The 26,312-nt window shown below is 38.8% G+C and overlaps 1 protein-coding gene across 1 annotated transcript; it reads right to left on the bottom strand.

The window, feature by feature from the left end:
* Window positions 1–6,223: 6,223 nt before the first annotated feature.
* Window positions 6,224–25,282, bottom strand: LOC123746846 (Smad on X). Its single transcript, XM_069319512.1, has 5 exons — window positions 25,039–25,282; window positions 24,221–24,950; window positions 17,295–17,488; window positions 10,752–11,036; window positions 6,224–6,417 (listed from the first exon to the last, which is right to left on the bottom strand). The coding sequence occupies exons 2-5, from the start codon at window positions 24,412–24,414 to the stop codon at window positions 6,224–6,226; spliced, it is 867 nt and encodes a 288-aa protein (XP_069175613.1). The 5' UTR covers window positions 24,415–24,950; window positions 25,039–25,282.
* Between the last annotated feature and the right edge of the window lie 1,030 nt (window positions 25,283–26,312).

The raw sequence follows: 26,312 nt of genomic DNA, 5'->3' as shown, positions 1-26,312 counted from the left end.
CTTGGTTTCAATTTGCATCTTTTACTCTTTTTACTTAGTAGTACACAAATTGAACATAAGTCTAATGCTACTATGTCTACTCGTGTAATTACCCAAGTGTATTTACTGGATGAAAGCTACGCTTGTGGTGTTCCGTCTTTCCAGCTTTCTATCATATAATGCTTTGAAACTATTGTTTGTTTTGGCCTCCACTACTTTCTTATTAACTTGTTCCAAATGTCTACCGCTCTATTTGCAAAAGAAAAGTTTCTAATATTTTGTTGACTCCTTTGTTTCCTTTGCTAGAATCTATGACCTCTTGTTACTAAAGTTGCTGGTTTCAGGCATTCCTTTGTCAATTTGGTCTATTTCCTTTACTATTTTTCAAGTGTAATTATATCGCCTCTTTATAAATATTTGGCATATTTAACGCCTCTAGTTTTTTCAGGTCTGGAATCCATTCTGTTTCATGTCTTTGCACTTTTTCCAGTTGATTGATGTGCTTCTTGAGATATGGGCACCATAAAATTGCTGCAATTCCAATTTTGGTCTTGCAAGAGTCTGTTTCTTCTAGTATTTCACTATCCATGTACAGTAATTAAAAATAAATTCTGAAGTTGGAAAGAGCAGCATATGCTCCTCGCACAATGTCCTTTGTGTTCCTCTGGTGACATTCTTTCCAGAACCACCCCTAGATCTTTCTTAAAGAGTTCTTTAATTTCTTTCCCATAGTTTGTAGGTGTTTGGTCTATTTTCTCCTATTCCATAGACCACAACAGCTCATTACCTTCTGTCAAATCTTATATTTCTTATAATGACCTTCAACTTAGTCTAGCATACACAAATAAAATAATTATCTGCAATTCCTCACTCTCAGCAAGGAACACTGCACCACATGAATACAAACATGCCAATAACAACATTTGTCCTCCTTCACAATCTACCCCTACTCCAGGTGTTCTTACCTTCATCTCTCAATCTAACCCATTCCTTTTTTTTTTTTTGAGATATATATATATATATAAGAGTTGTTACATTCTTGTACAGCCACTAGTACGAGTAGCGTTTCGGGAAGGTCCTGGAATACGATCCCCGCCGCGAAGAATTGTTGTTACAACCAAGTACTCATTTTACTGTTGTGTTAAACAGAGGTTATAGTTAAGGATTTGCGCCCAGTAAATCCTCCCCGGCCAGGATACGAACCCATGACAAAGCTCTCGCGGCACGCCAGGCGAGTGTCTTACCACTACACCGCGGAGACTATATCTACATCTATAAATTAGAATGTGTCTGTTCAAGGTTAGAAGCCAGATGCTTGGAGCTAACCCTCGCCTAATTTTCAACAGTAATTGCTGTTCGTTACACAACCAGCATGGTCTGGTAAGGGTTGGCATAAATAAAACAAAATGTCAGTTGACACAAAGCCACAATGATCCTTATGATGACTCTTTGTAATACCATATTAACGGGACTAAATTCTTTTTTTCTTTGTTTTTTATATGACAAAACATTACACTGATATCATAAAAATGTTATAAATAATTCAAACTATCATACGTTGCCTGTGATATGTATTCATGATGTCATGCTTTCCCTCCCAGTTTTCCCATACCTACTACCTCATGAGTATCAGTTCCCACCCTTCCCCCCACCATACACATACTGTACATATCATTTTATAATATATATATATATACACACACACACACACACACACACACACACACACAAATGAGTACCCAAATGACCACAGGGATGTTAGAAAGAACTTTTTCAGTGTCACAGTAGTTAACAGGTGAAATGCATTAGGCAGTGATGTGGTGGAGGCTGACTCCATACACAATTTCAAATGTAGATATGATAGATCCCAGTGGGCTTAGGAATCTGTACACCAGTTGATTGACAGTTGAGAGGCGGGACCAAAGAGCCAGAGCTCAACCCCCGCAAGCACAACTACGCGAGTACAACTAGACGGTTTCACACACCAGACAGACAGAGGCAGAGAAAGAAGCAGTTCTGGCAGCCACTGCCAAAGCTGGCTCCTCTGGTGCCCAAAAGACCTTCAAGCTGATTGCATTTGGGGGTTTGCAAACAATGGTGGAAGCTGAGAAACCAACCACAGTAAGGGCCCAGAGAGCTCAAAGTGGGAGGTAGAAAGAAGGGCCCAGGCGACACCTTTAGGGCTTCTGGCGGAAACAAAAATAAATAGAACAAGAAGACATGCCCATCAAATAATGGCGGAGATGCCCTTGTCAGCAGAAACAAAGGACTTCAAGAGTCTGTGCCAAAATTAACAAGCCTATGAATGAACAGCTGCATGATAATTAGTGCCATGTAGAGGATCATACAGAGGATAATGAAAAACCCCGAACCAGTAAAAATAATGCTAGAGGCAATGGATTAACGTCCACACAACAGAATCCACTTCAGTAGTGGAAAGAGATACCATATATCATCTGCTAGGACTGTCTAAACAGGTAAAAAGCTGCAAGTAAACTTGGCACACAAGTTAAGACAGAGCCAAGTAGCCAGACATACAGTAGAAGTCTAATGTACTCAGCTTGTGCAGCCGATGAATCACAATAACGTGGTTGAAGAAACGACGACCAAACTACAACGCAGAAGATGGCGAAGCGACAACGTTTCGATCCATCCTGGACCATTATCAGTATAAAGTTACATGATACTCTCCATCTTCTGTGGAGAGTATCCCAGAGAAGGGCCGCAACAGAACTGCATATTGGGGAGGAGACGGCTGCCTTTTAATGCATGGACATATGTGCATGCTTGTCCTAATGAGAAGCTCAGTGCCAAGATGCAGACCTCAAACAGTCCCTAAGCACAATCATTGTTCCTAAGCATAACCAAAGAGGAACTGGTTTATGCTAATGCAGCACCACAGACAACTTTAGACGATATATTTCTGTGGTTGTGAACTTTTAGAAATGGTGCCAGAGAAGACAACCCTGAAAGAAGACTGAAGTAGCTTGCTATAGCCGATGGCACATAAAATACTAGATATACATGTCCACCTGGAAACTATGGATAATATCCAATGTTGAGACTCTAGTCACAATGAAATTTTGTCTAAAAGTGAATGTACTAGCCACTGTGGAGTACTGGTACTGTAGTGAGGAGGACTGTCCCTACTACCATGTTTACATGTGGAATGCCGCCACCTAGCAGAAGTGACGTGTAGCTCTGCCAGCAATGATAACTTCAAGAACACTATTAAGTGTTCCTTTTGTTGTTAATTAACATTTATATGTATTACTTCATGCTGTACATTATAGCAAGCTAGTTCCTTAGTGATGGACCAAGTTAAGACACCATTTATTCTCATACCCATGTCTATCCTTGACTAAACCATTTACAAAGATCTTAATCGGGGCAAGAGGTATAGAGCCTATGTAGTGGCTTTGTCCTGCTTGTCCCAATGGCTCCTGGTTCATACATCATACGACGGGCAAATATTTGAAACAATATTGCAGAGGAAACAAACCCATGAGAAATTGGAAACAAAACTTGTAAAATATAAACTTACCAACAGCTATTGATTTTGGGTAAATTACGAGTATCCAACAACTAAAATGCAGGGTAATGTCAATATTTTCCTTGGCCTCTAGTTAGGCGAGTCATTTGTTATTTAAAATAAAATGCATTTACTGTATACATATAAAAATATCCCATGGCCTCTTGTGTATCATAGCAATGCACATTTTTGGTTAAGATTCATCAAATGGACAGAAACCAACAGATACTTTACCTACACAGATCAAAATCAAACTTGTATTACATTATCACCACATTTTCTACTTACAAGTGGAGAAGCATCAGCCCAGATACATTATGGGAAATCTATGTAAAGAGATATTATATGATGCCCATATATCTAGTCACCCTGCCTTCCACATGACATACATCACCACATGGAAGCATAACCATTACTTTCAATCAAACCGTCCACATTAGCTCCTTATTTCTTTATACAAGAGTGTGTAAAGTGCTTCCCAATGATTGCCATTTAAGCAATATGTTGAATATTTCCTCTAACACATTCCTTCTAACATTAATCCCTACCACTTTTCACTGTCACTTTTACATAATCTTTGCTAACTATGTCTTATATCTTCTTTATGGCCTTCCTCAAGACTACTCCTACCCTCAAATGTACTTGAATATGCACTCTTCCCTTCCCACCACAATCATCTATTCGTTCATATGACTGAGCCATCTCGATGAATTTGCCTTACTCTTTATTACTTACTGGGTTATGTACTTTAGTTCTTTAATATTTCCATTTCTTACTGTATCCTCGGCACCACAAATGCATCTCCGTTTGTCCACTTCTACTGCTCTCTTTTATTTTCATGCTTCTGTCACACAAGTGTCTCGCTTCCATACTTTATGGAATTTACACACAGTTTGCTTCATGCACCTCCTCTAACTGCATCTCTATTTAATTCTTCCTAACCTGTCATATCATTGTACCAGCCACTCTCTCATTTTACTGCACAAATTTCTCTATCAATTACAGGGCCCATAGGCTTTAGCAGCAAGCCCATCGCTCATTACATTATTGGCCATAACATATTATTTACTTTCTTCATGAAAGCTCTTCACAGCATTTAACAACATTCTACTATCTCCATACATCCTCCTAATACCAGACTGTATTGTAGTGTACATAAGAACTCTAATTTACCTATTATTGCATTACTGTAGCCTACATATTAGGTCTCCATGTTAAGTTATTCATGTTACCTATGTGTAGTTAATCTACATTTCTAGTTTGGTGAAAATATTTTTGTTGCAAAGTGGCATGCAAGAAAATTCAAAATGGAAAAATGAAACATGTGGGAGGATAGTTTAGGACAATATACATGACAGGGATGTCGGTGGAGGATAGTTTAGGACAATATACATGACAGGGATGTCGGTAGGAGGATAGCTTAGGACAATATACTGTACATGACAGGGATGTCGGTGGAGGATAGTTTAGGACAATATACATGACAGGGATGTCGGTAGGAGGATAGCTTAGGACAATATACTGTACATGACAGGGATGTCGGTGGAGGATAGTTTAGGACAATATACATGACAGGGATGTCGGTGGAGGATAGTTTAGGACAATATACATGACAGGGATGTCGGTAGGAGGATAGCTTAAGACAATATACTGTACATGACAGGGATGTCGGTGGGAGGATAGTTTAAGACGGTATACATGACAGGGATGTCGGTGTTGAAGAGTGTGCAGAGTTGTGTACAGTTACGAGTGCTTCAGGAGCGGCAACACACACTCCTCAGATAGTGGCAAGTGCTATGAAAGGCGGCTTTCCTCAACTAAAACAACATGCTTTTTGTTTGCCATGCCTATGATGATTACTAGTTACCTTTAAGGATTTCATGATTTACTGAGCACAACATATTCCAGGACACGTTCTCTGTGACTTTTACAACTCGTGTCTTTGGTGTGACGTCAGGCCCTCTCAATTTATAAACTTCCACATTTTAAGCACATTTTGCCTACTTTATAATCATATGTGAAACGTGCCAGTGCTGCATTATGCAGATATACATGCTATACAAAAATTCTGTACTTGCCTCAATACCGGCTAAAATATATCTTGGTACTTATTACATACCTATGGAAGATACAAAAAGAATTTAGTTAACTAATAATTAAGAATGAATTAAAATATATCCAACATTCCAATAAAAAATCAATAGCATGACTGATCAAAAGTAAATAAAATAGATATGGATACATTATAAATAAAATAATTATAAGACAGACACATCACAAGCAACTCTGCCATTGGGTAATATGGGACCAACTACTCAGGCTTAGTTAGGGTCTCCTCACAATCATTCCATAAAAATTATTTAACAAAAATTTAACTCTGAAAACATTTTGCAAATTTGCATCACATATTTCACGACTTTGGGATTTTGACGAGCTGACCTATGTATCAAGTTTATTTGATGTCACTGGATAAGTTTAGGTTCAGAAAAGATCTTGGTAAATAATGGTTTAGGAATGGGGGTTGTAGATTTATGGAACAAATTATCACACATTACGAATAGGCATGGGATTAGCTTTCATTTTATTGAACTCAAGACTGCAACAGTAATGGATGGAGCATACTCACCATCAAACATGAAATAAAAGTAACAATATCTTTTAGCATTCCTTTAATCGCAATATAGAAGACTATCGGTTCCACGTGAGGGGGACTTAGAAAATGTTTTTAACACTTTGGCAGTCTGGCCTCTCTGCACGTTCCTGACCATAAACATTCCGATAAACAAAATCTAGGTTTCCCAAGCCATTCAGCGATATATGTGAATTTGTTACACTTATCTTTTTTTGTTTTGTTTTTATATGTTGTTTTATTACTATAACTATCAAAAGGTTTGCAAATGACTTGTCTACAGAATAGAAACACATACAAAAACATTTATAATAGATAATGCTTCTTGCTATACATTGTCAAATGTAAACACAGCGGGCTAGGCCGGTCCTGCTCAGTGATGCTTAAAATGTTTGCAATCATTTAGTTTTCTCATTAGGTAGAGTATAACTAAATTTGGTGTCAAAATGTTTCAAATAAATTCTCTAGAGAACAGAAGCAAAAGTGTTTATAATAGATTATGCATGACAATGATGAATATACTAATGTTTATGAATAGAATCGGATGACAAATTTTAAATTTTGCCCCGAGGGGCGAGTTTATTGGGCAGCGCCACTCATCTTGCGGATGACAAGTTTTAGCATCATCAAAATGTAAAAGTTTTAAGTACAGTAATGAAAAACCGAGACCATTTTTCATTGAATGTGGTTGATTTCACAAAAGTATGAGCACAAGTCTCAAGCAAGTCAATAATATAGAAAATATTATGTTAGATCTATACAACTTTGATACCCCCTTAACAAAGTCATGCTGGTCCCATGAACAAAAATTATGTAATCGGGGACAGTTGATATTTTGCACCTTTATCTGTACAAGCAGGTTCTTTTCAAATAACTAGTCAGGTTATACTGCACCAAGGAAGAGACTAAAAAAATATTCAATCCAGCCCAGAAAGACCTCTAGAAAGAATCATTCACATAAATTAAAAAGCCATTTCAAGTGCTGCTTGCTATCATAGGAACATGACTCATGGTGCAACCCATTCTTAGACCAAGTTCATTCCTGATTTTCATTCATAAACAGGATTTGGCGGGTGCATGGAATCACTTTTGGCCATTGTTAATGAGGACAGGCTGCATGGTGGCAGCAGTACAAAAACAGAATTTCCTAATCTGCCCAGCTCAAACTTGTTCTTGCTAGTCTCACATGCAGTTCAGACTGACAGATCAGTACACCTCGGTCAAGTGCCTTATGTTCTAACCATAGTGGACTTGTGCTATTGGTGAATGCCTGTGGCACATGTATTCTCATTCATTGCATGTCACTGGACTAACTGTCTCTCTTCAGTTATCTTCTCTGTTCTGGGTCAGTAACATCAACAATGGACATTCTCCTTAAGTTTAGCACAACAAGATTGACGATTGCTGCCGCCGGAGGTGGCTAGTTTATTATGCAACCCATAGTCGTCCTGTGAGCAGTAGCGCAAAAAAACTTCGGCACAAAAAAGTTTTTATCAGACCTCAATGGAGATTATAACATTTGACATTTATCCTGGGTACACACATTAAGGGCAAATTCTGTAGCATCGTTTGAATGTTTGAATGCAAATTATAAATCAACTGATTTATAATTTGCACACATTTCCTTGTTATATTTGTATCAACATTGGAAAATTAAATGAATGTTGCAATGTTCATAAAAATTTGTATATTCAGTATTGTCATGCAAATTACGTTATCAAATCACATTTTTATGCCAAATTCATAGCAATATTTATAGGTTTGGACAATTAATACACAATATGGTAACAAGATGTTACAATTAACACACAACATGCTAACTAGATATATATTTGATGTAAATGGATACAGCTATAGCTGCTACATGATATGACATCATCATAAGGTGAACCATAAGGGGCAGCTATTGAGTGCTGGTGGTGGCATAATCTAGTCATGATTGGTGGAACAGAGGCTGTTAAGAGGCGATGTTGCCGATGGCTGTGTTGCGAGATCGCCAATTGAGGTAGATCAGAGGATATGTTGCTTCTGTCCGAGCTGTGTTGAGACTGCCATGATGCTGTGGCCAGACTGTTTTATGTCCCCCATACATCAGACTCTGCTTAGAGCAAGGCTGCTCATTATTGCTTGATGGGAACTACTTGGTGTCATTTGTAGTACATGGAATTTTGGGGTAATACGTGTAGATGCTACTACTTTTAGTATGTGGAATTCATGGGGACATATGTGCAGATGTCATTTGTAGTACTGTATGTGGAATTACTGGAACATTTAAATATCTGCTACATTATTTCTAATGTAGTTGCTATGTAATAGTCCAAACACTAACCTAAAAAACATGGAGAGTATGAACATTTTAGGTGTCACTGAGCAGGATGCCATGATACCCAGAACATTTATGTTTTGGAACGCACCGACAGATCAGAAAGTTAAAAAATTAAGCCTCGTCACTACAAGAATAAAGTAAAGAATAAAGTTAGACAGAGGCTCAAGCTAAAAATGGAGCCAGCAAACCTAAGTCACAAGCCTCCCAAGTATGATGCAATACCAACTCGAAAATCAGCATAGAAACAGTACAAATAACCATTGGCATATAGTAAAACAGATGGACATCCATCAAATTCACAAAAAAGTGAGTACGGGCTCAGTAAGCTGATCAATATTGATCCATACCAAAAATCCACAGGACTTGCCAGGATCTGACAGTAAAGACCAAACAGGACACCCAGACACTAGGGCCACTTGCCAAATGAACTGGTATCGAACACAGTTCCTAAGAAAAATGGGGGCAGTGAAGAGCATCAGCAGCACAAACTGGCTGCTCGTGGAGCAGTAAAACACATTTGAAATCGGGCAAAGAAGAGAGCCTAGAACCAAAGATGAACCAGCCACATAGGAGCATGCAGAACAATGAATCTTGCTAAGATCTTTGATCTCTCTAAGTGACAAGACCATCTGGACTGGAGAAAAGATGTAAAGGAAATCCATATGATTCCAATTCAAACTGAACTATCTACCACAAAGGTCTCGCAGTCGGGGAAACAATCACAGAGGCAGCTGATTCCGTGTTGAAATAAATATTTATTAGTGGACATCTGAATGTCTTGCATGTCCAGTGAAAGGATGACACTTTCATCTTTTGCTCTTTTATTGGACGGGAGCAGGAGAGGTCATCCATGAACACGTCTGACACACTCCAAGTATGGACTACTTTGTGGGCAAAACCCAGAGAACCCTGAAATGAGGCTACAATCACAGTCGCCCTCCACAAGGAAAAGAACGCATCAGTATCCACTAGGAAAATTAAAAGAAAATTCTGAACATTTTTATGTTTCAACACATCAAAGAATACCTTATCAAGCTGTATTCCTTAATTATGTGTTAAACCCAAAAATGTTTGTTACTTTCATTTCATTTTCATATTGGATACATATGCATAACAGCATCACACGTTTTTTGTGATTATTCTTGCATGAAGGAAAGGAATGTAGGGATCCTCCCCTTTGAGTGAAACTTCAGTACTAAGCATCACATAAGAGGAATGCCCTGAGGTGTTACAAACTGAAGAAAGAAAAAACAAAAACAAAACAAAATCGGCATGATATGCACCAATCAAGTTCAAGTAAGTTTAATGAGGTTTCGAAGTACATCTCAAAAGGATAGAATAGCTTAGGCTATTTCTACCCCTTGTCTATTTAATGTCCTTAAAGGGACTCACAAATTCATACAGTACACAACTATTAATCATATTAATGAGATAATGAGGATAGAAATCAACTTATTGAGATAGACGTTCAGAGATATTACATGTAGCTTCAGCAAAGAGATTGAGAGGCAGGGAATCTAATGAATTAGTTCTCTCACTTCGAAAGGTGGAAAGAAATGTACAATGCATGTTAAAAGTATACAATAAGAGAGCACATATGAGATCCATATGTTCTTATGTTACAAAGTATGGTGCCATTCTAGAATGTATTGTTTTTCCACAGAAACAATTAACACCACCATGGGATGAATGTATCAAAGATGTAGTATTATTCCCTCCATTTTCTTCCATGACAAGTTTTCAGTCATTTAAATTTGCCCCTTTCTTATATCACTGAGAAACATTATCCTCTTGGACTTTAACTGTTCGTTTATCTTGTTCAACACTTGTGCATCCATTACAATCAGAGGTAATGTTGTAGTTAACCATGTCTTCAAATTTGCTTTGCGTAAGACAAATGTTTTAACATTTCCACCACATTGGGTTGAACACTGCCATTATATGTGAATAGTTCCTGTTTCTGAGACTCTTCCATCAGTGATACCAGATCTGTTGCATCCCAATTCCCCCCAACCTTGTGGTTACCTTGCGATGATTTTGGGGCTAAACGTTCCCACAGCCCGGTCCTCGACCAGGCCTCTTGGTTGCTGGACTGGTGAACCAAGCTGATGGACGCAGCTACTCCCAACCTAACGTATGAATTACAGCCTGGTTGATCAAAAAAGTTCCCCAAAAGTGGAAAACTGGATGATGAATGAAAAAAGAAAAGTTTAATTAAATCTGACACGGTTCATAACAATCTCTAAAAGAAAAATGTTACACACAAAACAAAATTGTTTGCACACCTGAGTAATCTGTTATGTCGGGCAGGTCATGGCTGTCGCCGTCCTCGCTCATGTAGCCCGGCGGTGGGGACTCAGTGGGGGGAAAGGTGGGCTGCGGCTCTAGCGTGGGCGCTACTGAGGTAAGAGATGCAGAGTCGCTAACACTGTCTGCTGTGAGGTCAGCCAGAGAACTCAAATCCTCGGCTGAGCCGGGGTCAGAGCCTGAGCCTCCCACACCCCCACTACCACCCCCGCTGCTACTGCTGCTGCTGCTACTCCCACGGGGTACTAGGATAGCTGGCAGTGCTGAAATTAAACATTTATACTGTACACATTTTTAAGCATGCAATGATGCACCACTAAAATCTATGTAAATAATGTATAGGGACGAGTCAGCATGGTTTCGACTGTAGGAAGCTTCAGATGGGCTCCTTGTGGTTAACATTTTTGACTTAGTGTATTCTACTATCTCTTGGTTCCATGTGTATTGTCTTAGTGCTACTTGACTAAGCTGCTTGAGTGGATCCAGCTCTGCACATATTTTTTAGGCCAAATTTCCCCACTCTCCACCATTCTTATCAAACTTAAAATGTTTGTCAGAATCCTTAGTACAGTTATTATAAATATGCCAGACATGTCTTGCATAAGAATTAGTGTAACTTTAAAATAAGAAAATTATATTCTTGTGTAAATTCTAAGCAGTTTATATTTCTATACAGAGTACAAATTTGTACTAGAGGTTTCTTATGAACAGCTGTCGGACACATTCCTTTAATTAATTGTTTGTTCACAATAATATGAGATTTAAGAAAAAAATTATATTCAAACAATGATTCGGTATTGACATACCAAGGCATTAATAATAATAATATCATGAAGGACTTCATAAATGTCTCGTCTACAACTTGAGTCAATGTTACGGGGGGGTTTTACTTTGATGTGAAATTAATACTGATGAGGATTAATAACATATTTAGGAACAACATCAGGGGGTTGTGAAAATATTTCGGTATTCAGTATTCACCATAATGAAGCCTTGGTTCACAAACACCAAATTGTAAAAGATAAACAAAGTGTACAACTTCTCCTTCAGTTTCTCTAGCTAGGCCTAGAAAATGTGATGAAAATAAAGCCTACAGATGAATTTAATGTTAGCCATGCTGTAAATTTTTATTTAAAAACATGTATTTGATAAAAGTAAATGCTTTGTGAATATAAAATTTGTTAAGGTAATGTAACTTGTTTAGACTTACACATAGTTGGAACTAGTTAAGGGAGAAGGTGGTGGAGGCCTAAACAGTTGGTAATTTTGAAGTGTTATATGACAGATTGCTGGAAAGATGGGACACCACGAGCATAGCTCTCACCCTATAACTATACTTTAGTAATTACACTAAGGATGGTTGTAGAGTTGTGGAGGATTGGAACAATTTAAGTGAGGTGGTGGATGCCAAAACCATTGGTAATTTCAAAGTGTCATATAACACAGATTATAGGGGAAGACTTAACACCACAAACATCGCTCTAATCCTGTAACTACACTTCTATAATTACACATGGTCACGCCTATAATGTACATAACTTCTCAGCCAAGCCAATCTCTAGTTGTGGATGACAGTGCAGTGACTAGCAATATTGCCCTCCACTGAAATTATGTCAACCGCATGACTATTGGTTTCAGTGTTACTAAGGTACAAGGAAATGGGAAAATGTATTAATAAAACAAACTTATTTTCAATATAAAAACCAATAGACATTCTGGAAATCCTTATGAAATAAATGTCCTATAGTAGAAACACTGCAATTCAGTTTGTTGGTAAGCATTATTAGTAAGCAGTTTCCATGTAAACCTGCACACCAAACCTTGCAATTATTGTGAGAACGTAAAATGCATCTGATGGGAATAAAAGGGTTTATTCAACCCATACTCCAAAAATAATTGTACTTGTAGCAACTACAGTATTGGCCAAATGACCAAAAATTATCATGTTTTGTACTTTTGGCATACTCCAAATGGCATGATAAAAAGTGTACTAACAGTAACTATTTCTTTATTTATTTATACAAGAAGGTACATTGGGTGTATGAGAGTATACAGCATTGATGTTTTTACATTCTTGCAAAGCCACTAGCACGCATAGCATTTCGGGATAGTCCTTAATCTAATAAATAGCAAAATTTGGAGAATATTAACAGGGACATTGTAGTAAAATTTGTGTTCAACATAGCAACCATGATATAAGTTGATAGCAGTGATTACAATGAAGTTGCATGGCTTAGGCCCATATATTGGGGGAGTGCGTAGCACAAGATACAGTAAATGTTTGAAGCACTAGGTAGGAGACTACGAGGATGAAATTAGGTGCTTTTTTGTTTTACTTTTGAATAAGGCATAGGTTGGACAGTTTTTTAATTTGTTAGGGAATGAGTTCCATAGACTAGTTCCCTTTATTTGCATAGTGTTTGCACAGATTTAGTTTCACTCTGGGGATATCAAAGAGATATTAATTTCTGGTATGGTGATTATGGGCTCTATTACACCTGTCAAGGAAGAGTTTCAGATCAAGATTTGCATTTAGGAACAACGTTTTATACATGTAAATGGCATGAGAGAATGTGTGAAGTGAGTTTGTTTAGCATGTTTAGGGATTTAAACAGAGGGACTGTGTGTTGTCTGAAAACACAGTTTGTTATTGTTCTGATAGCAGATTTTTGCTGAGTTATGATGGGGTTGAGGTAGCCCATCAAGTTCAACCCCATGCACAGATATTGAATGTAAGATAGGGATAGATTAGTGCGTAGTATAATGAGAGGAAAGCAGAGTTTGGAACATAATACCTGTATCTGATTTTAGAAAATATACCAACCATTTTTGACACAACGGTTGCCCACATACAGCACACAACCAAACAATTTTTTGGTTGTGTGTTGTATGTGGGTGCTGCAGTAGTCTCTTGTCTATGGTGCTCAGCCAAGGAACTTAACATCATTTTTATTCCTGATGTTAACAGTGTCTATCTGAAGTTGAATTTCATTTGAGGATTTGCTTCCAAATAAAATGTAGTAGGTCTTTTCTATGTTTAGTGTGAGTTTGTTGGTTGACATCCATGAGTGGACTTTTTTTTAATTCATCATTTACAACATTATTTAGTGTGTGTGAGTTGGGGTCCGAGTAGGTGATGGTAGTTTCATCAGCAAATACCGTATTTGCCGGCATAAAAGACACACCCTCACACAATCCATTATTTTACAAGGATATTTTGTGAAAAAAACTATTTCAGTATGTTTCATCATACATTTATTGAAAGATTTTTAAAGTGGTTTTTGTATCCCAACTTTTACCTCCTCTTAGATCAGCTGTATAGTTGTTTATATTTTGGGCAAGAGAATTGCTAAACAGAATGTGAAACGTGTATTTCTGGATGTGTTGCTGCATCAGACCACCAGGGCGGCGCTCTGGTTTTGTTGCCATTCACTCATTGCAAATGGTTGACAGGCAGATGAAGTTGTAAATTCCTTTCAAATTTCTAGGAGTATTTTTCATTTAGATAATGAATAAATGTTTCTTAAAGGTAACAGTTGTTAAATAAATTATAATGTATATCAGGCTGGATAAGGTGCCTGATATTGCTCAGCATATATATACTGTATATATATATATTCGGTATTATGTTTGCTGGGTAAGGAGGCGAGATGATGCGAGCTTCCCTCATAACTGCCAACATATAACGTCAGCAATTTTTCGTAAGTTTGTGATAATAGACTGTAATAATTTGGCTTGTTTTCAATATTTTATTATTAGGAACGATCTTAGCACCCCGCAAACATGACAAGTATGCTCGTCAGGCTCCCTAGCTTATGGCGTTCAGTCTCCCATCCGTAATACGACCACATTAGACGCAGGGTAATTTTGATACATTTAAAAATAAAAAAAGCTTGTCTTATACGCTGGCAAATACGGTAGTATTGTATACTGTAGGTTTAAAACTGTTAAGACATATTTGGCAGATCATTGATGTACATAAGAAATAGGAGAGGTCCTAGGATGCTGCCCTGTGGCACTCGTATGGTTCATGGTAGAGTGGGGGAGGTCATATCATTGATGGTCATGATATTGGTGTCTGTCTCTAAGATAGGATCGAATATGTTTCATTGCAAGTCCTCGGATTCCATAATGGTGAAGTTTAAGGAAGTAGTTATGGTTTACAGCAGGCATGTCAAACTGAGGCCCCACGGAGGGCCATATGGGTCCCATTTGTGTTGTCATGAGAGCCACACACCACAACTAATTGAAGTCGTTTAATAAAAATTATTGCAGAATATTTTTATTACTTAGAAACATACAATGTGCATACAAATTGTTTAGTGGCCACACATTCATGAATGCAAAGAATGAAGTAGTTTAACAAAAGAAAACAAAAACTAAATTTTAAAGGGCAACATAAGACTCTATGCAACAGCCGCAAATACATTGTACAAAAATTACAACAGTTCAAAATTAACATTTTGTTTCTTATGCATTAGTGTTTCTATTGTTCTTTTGAAATATATTAAAAGGTGATAGTTTAAATAATAAACACTGCAATTTGGGCCATTAAATGACCAAATTACAGTACAATATCCATTGTGAGGCCTGCAGATGTGCTTGCAAAGAGCCGCGTGTTTGACATGCTTGGTTTACAGTATCAAAGGCCTTTCTCAGGTCAATGAAGAGCCCAATTGGGAGCTCATTTTTGTCGAGGGCTGTGTAAATTATATTAAGCAGACTAATAATTGCATCGTTGGTACTCTTTTGGGAGTGGAAGTCAAACTGACAGAGATTTAATATGTTGAATTTTACGAGGTAGGAGTAGAGCAGTTTGTAAATATTTTCAAATAATTTTTATATATAGGTATATTAGATATACTTTTATAGATATATTTTTATACTAGGTAGATTAGATATCGGTCTGTTACTTTTTGTCTGCTGTATCACCTCCTTTATGAACTGGCATTACTCGTGCTTTTTTTAAGGATATCAGGGAAAGTATGACACTAGAGATTTGTTGAATAGCAGAGTTATGGGTGGTGCAAGGGCATGAGCGGCACTCTTGTATACCACAGATGGCATTTCACTAATGTTCCCAGCTTTGGTTTTTATTGAGTGAATAATGGACATATGTCAGCCTTACTGGGAAAAGGAGAAGAAAGTTAGGATCGCTGCCGGTAAGATATGTAGTAACATGTGTCTGGGTCTGTGGAATTTTTCTGGTAAGGTTACACCAACTGATGAAAAGAAGCTATCAAAAGCTATTAAATTCAGTTGCTATTTCTAAATCTGTTACAAGTGTATAACCATTCTTGGAGAGTTTAATCTTTTTGTTATGTGATTTTTTTTTTAGGTTCTAGAATATTAGAGATGGCTTTCCATGTGGTTTTCATGTTTCCTTTTGCTTCTTTGAATCTACTCTCACAATAGGAAAGTTTTGCTCTTATATTATACTGATAAGCATTGATGAGTGACTTAACTTCTTCCTTTGTAACTAGACCAATCCTATGTTTTTGTTCATATTCCTGTTTCTTGTTGATTGCTTTGAGTATGCCACTTGTGAGCCAGGGGTCGTTTAATCTTTTGGCAGTTACTTGCTTGGTGAGGAGAGGACAGTGCGTGTTGTAGAGGCTTAGGGTTTTGGAAAGGGAAGATGTTGGCTAATGAATTTTATCCTGTATATTATTGAATAAAGATTCCCAGTTTATATTGTGAAGTGCATTTGTGAGACTGCCTATTGCCAATTTGCTGTGTAGCCTGAAGGCAAGTTTCTTGGTATCTGGTGGTGTTATGTCCATGTTTGCTATGAGGAAGGTAGGATAGTGGTCAGTTGTTCTATCAGTGATTATACCAGATGCAAGGGGGGAGCTATTATTAGTTCATATGTGGTCAAGGTAGTAACGGATGTTTGAGAGATTTGGGTGGGCTTGGTTATTGTGGGAATTAGCACACAGGAGCTCATGCTGCTTAGGAAATAGTCGACTTGAAAGACATTTTGTTGATATTTTGACTTCAATATTGACAGGTCAATATTGAAGTTGCCTCCTAGAATGATGTGATTTTTGTTGAGCTTGTTGTGTATGATTAGATTCCTTAGGTTATCTGAGAATGCAGTTGTATTAGTATTAGGAAATCTATAGATAGCTTCAGTAGTCAAAGAGGATTTAAGGGATTTAATCGAGAATTGAGCAAAAGTATATTCACAGTAGTCGTCTCTATTACTAATGACACTAGTGCAAATGAAGGAATTGAATAGATAGCTGTGCCTATAGAACCTAACCTGTCCTTGGCCTAATTAAATGCATGCATGTGCTACACTAGGATTGGAAAGTTTAGACTTATTTGTTGCCCTCTTTCTCATAATTCCTTCAAAATTAATAGTATGAAATTTGAACTTTTTGGGTTCAACAGTAATTTTTTTGTATATTTAACCAACAGTTGATGTAAGTTATATTATTTTTGGATGACAGGTTGGGTTATTATATATTTCTGTACTTAATTTTATCCTTAGTTGAACTACTACATATTATACTAACCTGGAGCCTCTATTTTAGTGTAATGATATGGGTTTACACACACTTCCTCCTTTTTGAGGTTGAAAGCGTACTGACAATGGTCAAGGGCACGAAGTTCGTGGTGGCTCTGTAACTCAGGCCAGCGCCACAACCGGCAATAGATAACATGCGGCAGTCCTTTTTTATGAGAGACCTGCAGCCGCCCATCCAGGGACCTGTTAATAATAAAACATGTTAAATTGCAATATGTGATAATATTAAGAAACATATTGTATCACTAAATCTGATCAAGTGCTGTCTGAAACCATTGAAAGCTCTATTTATGACTTTCAAACACATGCAAGGATATTGGATATTTACAGCTTATTGGGATAAGTTGGGTTGTAGCAAGTTCTGTTAGAAACATTAATGATCCCTTTATCCTTAATTTGAAATTTATGAACAAATATGAAGATATTGAAGTGTACAGGATGCAGTACAGCATCTTTCTGGTGCAACTGGAGGATAAGATTGCCTCCTAATCTTACTCTAAACATTAATGGTAATAAATCACTTTCGTGCTTTGGGCGAGTGAGCGAGCACACACCAGCCCCAAGGTGGGCTGGGCATTCCAAGGGAGCGTACGGTAATACTGAAAAGTGTATACTCTTATACAATTTTGTCGCCTCAATTCTCATCCTAAGTTTTTCATTTTGGTATCAATGTGTTCGCAGTAGAATTCCCTTCAGGAATATATGAATATAAAATCCAAAAGCCCAGCATACCACCCGCAACAAAGAGAGAAATTGGTGACACGTTACCCATGAGTGCGCAAAAGCAATAAAAATGTGTATACTCTTTTTCACTTTGGTCACCTCAATTCTCATCGTAGGTTTTTCATTTTGGTATCAATATGTTCGCAATAGAATTCCCTACAGGAGTATATGCATATAATGTCCAAAACTGCAGCACACTCCACCCACAGTCAAACCAAAAGCAGGCCACGTGTTTCCCGTGAGCGTACACGCATTGGACCACCCGCTACACACCCATATCCAGCTCTCAAATGCCTCCTGGCTCACGCTGCCTCGGTGCCATATGGGCCATCACAGAAAATGGGATGACATTGGTGTCAATTTTAAAACCAGTCCCCCCAAAATTGGATGAAAACCTGAATTTTAGCAAATATTAAAATTTTGGACGCCATACTGCATCATCCCCGCGCGAAAGTGATAAAGGAACCTATACATATAATAATATATACTGTAGGTTCAGCAGTCCCCATGGTGCAGTGGTTAAGACCCTCGCCTGGCGTTTCGCCACCGCTTTGTCCTGGGCTCATATCCTGGCTGGGGAGGATTTTCCGGGGCACAAATCCTTAACTGTAGCCTGTTTAATTCAACAGTAAAATGGGTACCTTGGTTGTTAAATGACTTGGTGGGGTCATATTCCGGGGAACATAGGATTAAGGACCTGCCCGAAACGCTTCGAGTGCTAGTGACTGTACAAGAATGTAAATCTTGCATGTATATAAATAAAAAAATAAAATAAAATATAATTTATATTGAACTATATTCTTTGAGGACCATGCTATAAAACTTATTAAGTCTGCCAGGTGGTGTTAAAAGCCTTATCAAGGATTAAAGATACTATAGTATGCAGAGTATTTTGAATGGATTTTTGAATGGCTACTTTTAATAATAAATTATTCATAAAGTTAATAATCTGATTACAGAGGTTTTATAATTGACATTTGTAACATTATATATATAGCCACTAGTCGCACACATACACACACACGGAAAAATACAGTACAGTATGTTTTTTTCTTTCAGGTACTTGACAAGATGATAATTGATTAATATTTCCACAAGTTTACAAACAACTGTCAAATGATATAGGTCTGCAGCTAGAAGGATGGCTAAAAATTTTACCAGTTTTAAGAATACAGATTAATAATTTTTTATTAGGGATAAAATACTTGTATACTATACATAAAGATATTGAGGTCAAAGGTTTTAGTAAGGGAAGGTGGAGGAGCATTTCATATGGTAACTTACAAGATATGCCAACAGAAAATAGCAGAACAAATGTGCACGAGGCAGGACAAAGGGAGAGGGGGAGGGAGGAAATGCATGTACCAGGCAATACAATGGGCAAAACCTGTTTCATATTCTTTAAAGTATTAGCAAATAAATAAAGTAAATCATACTTTTTAATAACTTGTCTAGTCTGTCTGCGGGCTTGACGCATGTTCTTTTGCCACTAGTTTATTTCTAATAGACAAATTACTGAAAACTAAGGATGCATAGCCCACATACTTCTTTCATTATCAAGACCACTATTATTACAATAGACATACAATCAAAATGTTAATGGCTAATTGCTATTGGAGATATTTAAAAGGACGAGATTAACTTTATCAACAAGTGACAGTGAAAGCATTGCTAAATATGAAGCATATCACTGACTCGTTGGCTGTGATGATAATTTTTTTAAGATAGCTTGTTCAAATGAACACACAGTAATTTAGTTTTACAAAAATGAATTGCTGCACCCAAAAGAATTCACATTTTTTACTATTTAATTTCTGTAGGAGATGCAAGATAAAGGACACCAACCAAACTAAAACTTTCCTAAGTCTAATATAGCATATATATATATGTATTAACTATAAAATAACATAGCAAGTTTAGAGTTGCTTATTTAGGTCTAGTACTGAATAGACCAAAGTTACTGTTCCACTTGACTTCCAAGACGAGCGTGTGTCTTGCTTTCCGACCGCCCCTCGCGGTCACCTGTCCCTCGATAGAATTCTTGGTGACTCGGATACTTTTGATATCGTTCGCCTTATGCGTTTTTGTTCTCGTATTGGCATCCTTGGTGATATTTAGCGCCCTCTGATTATTTTGCGTATTTGATGGTGCTACATAGCCTTCCCGGTTTGGTGCCTTCTTTTGATAATTACTTACTTACTGTTCCACTTTTCTGGCATGTTATTTAAAGTATTCCAAGAGTTCAAAAATGTTAGCTTTTTGGGTACAATTTTTATTGTACTTCACCCAATAGTTCTTATAATTATAGACCAGTACAGTACTTGTATACATATTTGATAAATGGATTGATACTAGTTGAATGACTTCACAGACAGCCTCACCCTTAGCTAGAGAAACCACAATAATCCTCGCAGGCTTGGTCCTTAGCCATGGCAGAAAATTGCTACTATTTTTATTATGTGATCTTTTAAATAAAGTTTGTCATTTAAAGAAGGGCCTTGTTAATTCAAGGACCAGTACAAGGATGAACAAACAAAAAGGGAGCAAGATGTGCTATTACTCTCCATGGCCAAGACTAACTTAGTCTTGGCCATGGCTATGTGGAAACGTCCTTACATTTGATACAGACTTATGGCTGATAGTAGTTAGTTAAGTATTACTTATTATTAATATACTGTATTGTACTGAAATTGCATTATTTATTTATCTAATTAAATAAAAATACAAAGTTTAATGTGAAGAAAATATTCTAAATTAACGAGTTATTGTAATTGCCATGAAAGATTTTAGCAGTAAACCTAGATGGTTGGAAACAGAAGTATATTAGCTTCTGCACCATCACCATAATATTGAATATATAGTATAGTAATGGCACATGCTCTGTGCATCTCGGGTAAGGTCAGTGGTAGGCCTGAGGGACTTTTCTAAGCCTAACATCACTTGTGTCCTCAACACTGGGAAACCATCTGCAAGGGATATTGAGACAAAAAAATGGGCTATGAGGACAAAGTGAAGGAACGGTTACCAATGATTCTAAATCTATACTTAACAAAAGTATTTTTGTTTTATTTTCAAGGTGCATGTACTTTATTAGGTTAGGATGGGATGGTATAGAGCAGGATTGATAAGGTGAAGTCAGGGTTGGCTGAGTGCAGGTAGCTAAATAACAAGGCCAATTTTCTCTCTCAAACAAGAATATAAGAATTTGGTACAATACAGGAAATAGCACAGTTATGTCTGATGCACTTGGCCCTAGGATTACTGCCTCAAAAAAGTGAATACTGTAATCAAAGATATTACTAGAAAAGAATTAATAATTCTGTATAATATGTAAGAATTAACTGATGCATATAAAAAAGTTTAGCTCATAAGTAACATTATAACATAGTTTAGGTAAATTTAGGCATGACCTTCAGTGTTATAACACAAAAGCTTGACAAAACTTTATAATATCCAACCCATTCTCAACTAAAATTAACCAATTACCGAATTAGGTAAAATATACTTTCTTGATGTTATACTTGTGTAGTATTTAATTATAATTTGCATACATTTGTTTTTGAAGTATCTGTCTCTTAACTGTGTTTCAAACCTAACTATACATAACTGTTACAAACCTTTACCAATTTTACTCCCTCTTAGTTTTAATTTATATGGGAAAATAATGCTTGATATTTTGCCAATGTTTGTTGCATAGCAAAACTGTCTAGTAAAAGAGCCCTATAAGTGCATGTGCAGTATTCATAAGCATGTGTACGATCTTGAGCTGTATGCAATGCTACCCTATTGTGGAATGCTAAACACAAACCAGTCGGCTTACAACCAATTTGACCCAAGTTCAATTCCTGGACACAGTGAAGATATTTGGACACGTTTTATTACACACATGGTTCTGTTCTCCTAGCGTTAGATGACAGTTGTGGGTTGCATCCTGGAAGGGTCAGTTGTAGGCTTAGGTAGACCGCTATAAATTTAACAGGGCTCTTGTCCCCAAGAATCAGAAACCAAAGGCAGGCATTGAATCCTTATGTAACAAACATAAGATGTACATAGAATATTTTAAACCTAACTCAGAAATAGCATTGCAGCAGTTAAATTACCATACCAATTTTTCTGCAACAGCTAAATAGCAAGGAAGAGTTGTAGTAAAAGAAAAGTCAACCAAACTATAGAAACAGTCAAACAAACCTTTGACTTCAAGGAAAAGAAAGTGGTTATTCACCTGTACAAATCTCTGGTGTGCCACTATCTGGACACCTCATTTTCAAAAGAACAAATATATTTGACAAAAATGCACCAGAGCAACAAAAAATGATCCCAGAACCAAGTCAACTCTTATATCAGGAAAGTCGAGGGATTCAAGACTACCAACACTACTGAACAGACACGACAGGGCTGATCTCAAGAGACCTTTAAAGTACTGTACTGAACAAATTGGATGAAAGTAATCTAGACAAACAGGCACAAACAGCAGATTCAAGATCACGCCACAATGTTGGACAGACAACGGGAGATGCTTTTTCACCCAATATTCTCTTATGCAACAAAGCCATAAATGTCAAGACAGTACTCCAGCTTAAAATGTAACTGGGAACACACTTCAACAGTAATGGGGGAACTGTTAACAAGCCGCTGGTTTCCTCTCCCCATCAAGATCACTAGAGATGGTGGCACTCAAGTATAGAGTTACAGCCCCGCTCCTGTGCCAGGTAAGTCGACTACGGACTCACCATAGCCCGTGCTACTTGGAACATTTTGTTCAGAGTAGCTGAATCTAAACCAATAAAACGCTCAAGTATATTCAGGAAATTGTTAATGTTTGCTTATTGTTTTTATAAGGGGGTTTCAGGATTGTTTTTGCTTTCACAGGCCTACCTATGTACCTCATGGTTCCTAGGATTAATGTCCCCACAGCCCAGTTCGACCTTGAGGGGGATGGGGGGAAAGAACTGCAATATAAGCCTAACATATATGTATACACTCTGGCTGCCTGTCTCCCAACACAATGAATTATAATTAATTACCTCTGGATTTATTATACACCACAAATACCACCACTCATTAATGATCATTATATTGATATCCGAGCCAGGACTTGACACTACGGTGTATAAAGTGGCACCACAGCTTAATGGGGCCCAAGACTGACCCAGGATATATCACTAACCAAACTGATGTCAAGCAAATGTGTGTGGTGCAGGGGTGGACGACGGAAAGAGGCGGCACAGTGCCGTGGTACCGGGAAAGGGTGCCAGGATAAGGTACCAATAAGGCACTAGCATAGGGTATCATGACTGGGTGCAAGGAAAAAAAAAAAGAGTAAAAATAGAGTACTGTACCTGGATAATGAATCAAAATAGGGAACCAGGATAGAGTGAGAAGATAGGGAACCAGGATAGGGTGTCAAAATAGTGCAAAGGTAAGGTGTCTTGGTAATTCCATAGGTTATGAAGGTATGGTGCCAGGTCAGGGTGCAAAGGTAGGATGTTATGATAGTGTCAGGCTAGGATGCCAGGTTAGGGTGCCAGGGTAGTGTCAGGCTAGGGTGCCAGGGTTGGGTGCCAAGGCAGTGTCAGGCTAGGATGCCAGGGTTGGGTGCCAAGGCAGTGTCAGGCTAGGGTGCCAGGGTTGGGTGCCATGAGTGCCAGGGTTGGGTGCCATGAGTGTCAGGATAGGGTGCCAGGGTAGTGTCAGGATAGGGTGCCAGGGTAGAATGCCATGAGTATCAGGCTAGGGTGCCAGTGTAGTGTCAGGCTAGGGTGCCAGTGTAGTGTCAGGCTAGGGTGCCATGAGTGCCAGGGTTGGGTGCCATGAGTGTCAGGATAGGGTGCCAGGGTAGTGTCAGGCTAGGGTGCCAGGGTAGGGTGCCATGAGTGTCAGGCTAGGGTGCCAGGGTAGGGTGCCATGAGTGTCAGGCTAGGGTGTCAGGGTAGGGTGTCAGGGTAGGGTGCCTTGAGTGTCAGGCTAGGGTGCCAGGGTAGGGTAACATGAGTGTCAGGCTAGGGTGCCAGGGCAGTGCCAGGCTAGGATGCCAGGGTAGGGTGCCATGTGTCAGGCTAGGATGCCAGGGTACTGTCAGGCTAGGGTGCCAGGTTAAGGTGCCATTATAGTACCATGGTAGAGTGCCTGGTAAGGGTGCCACTATAGTGCCAGGCTAGGGTGCCACGATAGTGCAAGGGCCAGTGCCAGTACCTGGGAATAGTGATGCAGCGAGTATTAGAGTCCTCGGTGGTCACAGCTGTCTCCAGCTCGTCCAGACCACCTGACTTCTTGAGCTTCTTCACCAAACTTTTCACTGCCTTTTCACTCCATTTATCCTCTCCTTCGCCCTTCTTAAAACTCAACAATCTCTTCACTACGGGCGGCGTGAAAGGCAACATAGACATGTTTCAGCGAGACCTACAAGGCCGCCGCTGCCCGCTCTCCACCACAGCAGCAGGATAGGGGGTCCCGAGTGCCACACAATGAGAGAAGAGTGCCACTTGGGGTGAGAAGAGGAGTGCCACGCTCGCCAGCTGACCGCCGCTTCACAACTCATCAGGGGACGACATGTTTGGGCCGCGCTACCACCCTTCCAGACGGTACACCTCCGCCAAAAACGAGTGCGGTAGTCTGCGCCTCAACCACCGTCTTCTCTCATCTTGTCATCTCGATATTTAAGTGTCATTCGGCAAGCCGAAGGCGGTTTGTGCTTGGTGGGTGGCGGGCGTGAGTGCCTGCGTGCATGGGGCACGCGAATGTTTTGGTGTATTCTTCCGCTGTTTAACACATTGAGGTACAAAATATGTCATGCAACGCTCGCCTCTGACTTTCTTTTATTGCAATTTCTTTCTTATGCAGGAGTTGTCGCTGTAGTAAATCTACTGGGACGATAGCTCGGATACTGGGCCGTCTAGCACATTGCTCTACCAGTGATGACAATCTGTGGGTTGGCCAAAAAAGTGAGATAAATATAGGGGCGAATATTGCGCTCAGAGCGAGCGATGACCGAGTGATCAATATATACTTACTGTGTATATCACACCACTAAGTTCTCAAATGGTTCCAACACTTGCCAGTGTCCTCTTCCTTGTTACTGTGTCACTGGCTCTCTCCCCACCAATCAGCGTGCATCACGAAATAAAACCTTATCCACGAAAAATTCACAATTGCGCTGCAGATGTCTCAGCCATGCAAATTAAATTGCAACAGTCCAATGGATCATAATAAAGGATTTATGCTATATGAGTTACTATGCATACTCTTCACACATCCTGACATATTTATACCCTGCAATAAGGCCAAGATGATGAGGCACTCTTGGTAATCGCACCTATTCTGCTCGACGAGCCGTGAGCCAGCACTACCTCTACGGCGTAGTTATCATACGAAGGTTGCTTCCATTTAACAGCCAGTAATAGCTCTATAGTTTATCTCTTCTTGATTTTTTTTATCATGGTTTAAGGGTCTATAGATTTTTTGTTTGTTCTTTTTTGTATCTAGGACTAATCGGATTCTAAAATCCTTGACATCGTTCTCATATTCTCCAAGGCTCTGTGTTTGGGCTGGATTACCCAGTGGACCAAGCAGGCCATGGTCTAGGCCCCACCAACACCTGTAGGGGACCCAACACAATTTTTTTCGTATCATAAAATGGACAAATAATAATACCTGGAGTAACTATGCCCTTAATGTAACTTTGACAATCTTAACAGCATCAAGTTCAAGTATGTTTATTGAGACGAGAAAATACATTTATTTATTTATATACAAGAAGGTACACTGGGTTTGTGAGGATACATAGCATGGTGTTTACAAACTTGTAAAGCCACTAGTATGCGCAGCGTTTCGGGCAGAAAGGGATCTCAAAGGGATAGAGTAGCTTAGGCTATTTCTATCTATGATAGAAATACACCATTTGGTCACCATTTGGTCCGGGAGACATCTCCCGTCACGCAGGGTGTTGTCGCACCTCCACAGATCTCCAGTATCATCTATTGATACTGGTGATGGCTCCAAAGGGCCACCACTTACGAGCTACTCATGCCCATGCCACCTTTTGGGTGGCTTCATGTTCATCTTAACACATTCACGTGGGAGACATCTCCCGTCACGCAGGGTGCAGTCGCACCTCCACAGATCTCCAGTATCATCTATTGATACTGGTGATGGCTCAAAAGGGGCCACCATGTACGGGCTATTCATGCCCGTGCCACCTTTTGGGTGGCTTAATCTTCATCTTAATACATTCACAAGGGAGACATCTCCCGTCATGCAGGGTGCATTCCCACCTCCACTGATCTCC

Source organism: Procambarus clarkii, chromosome 93 (genome assembly GCF_040958095.1).
Source record: "Procambarus clarkii isolate CNS0578487 chromosome 93, FALCON_Pclarkii_2.0, whole genome shotgun sequence".
In the NCBI taxonomy this organism is placed as follows: Eukaryota; Metazoa; Arthropoda; class Malacostraca; order Decapoda; family Cambaridae; genus Procambarus; species Procambarus clarkii.
Note: the sequence above shows the minus strand (reverse complement) of the source record. Positions and strands in the feature narration are given on the sequence as shown.

Coding starts and splice junctions, on each gene's coding strand:
- LOC123746846 (XM_069319512.1), bottom strand. CDS start 24,414: ATGTCTATGTTGCCTTTCACGCCGCCCGTAGTGAAGAGATTGTTGAGT. Junction 17,489..24,220: donor CGCTGCATCACTATTCCCAG/GTACTGGCACTG, acceptor TATTATTAACAG/GTCCCTGGATGGGCGGCTGC. Junction 11,037..17,294: donor CACTAAAATAGAGGCTCCAG/GTTAGTATAATA, acceptor GTTTAATTTCAG/CACTGCCAGCTATCCTAGTA.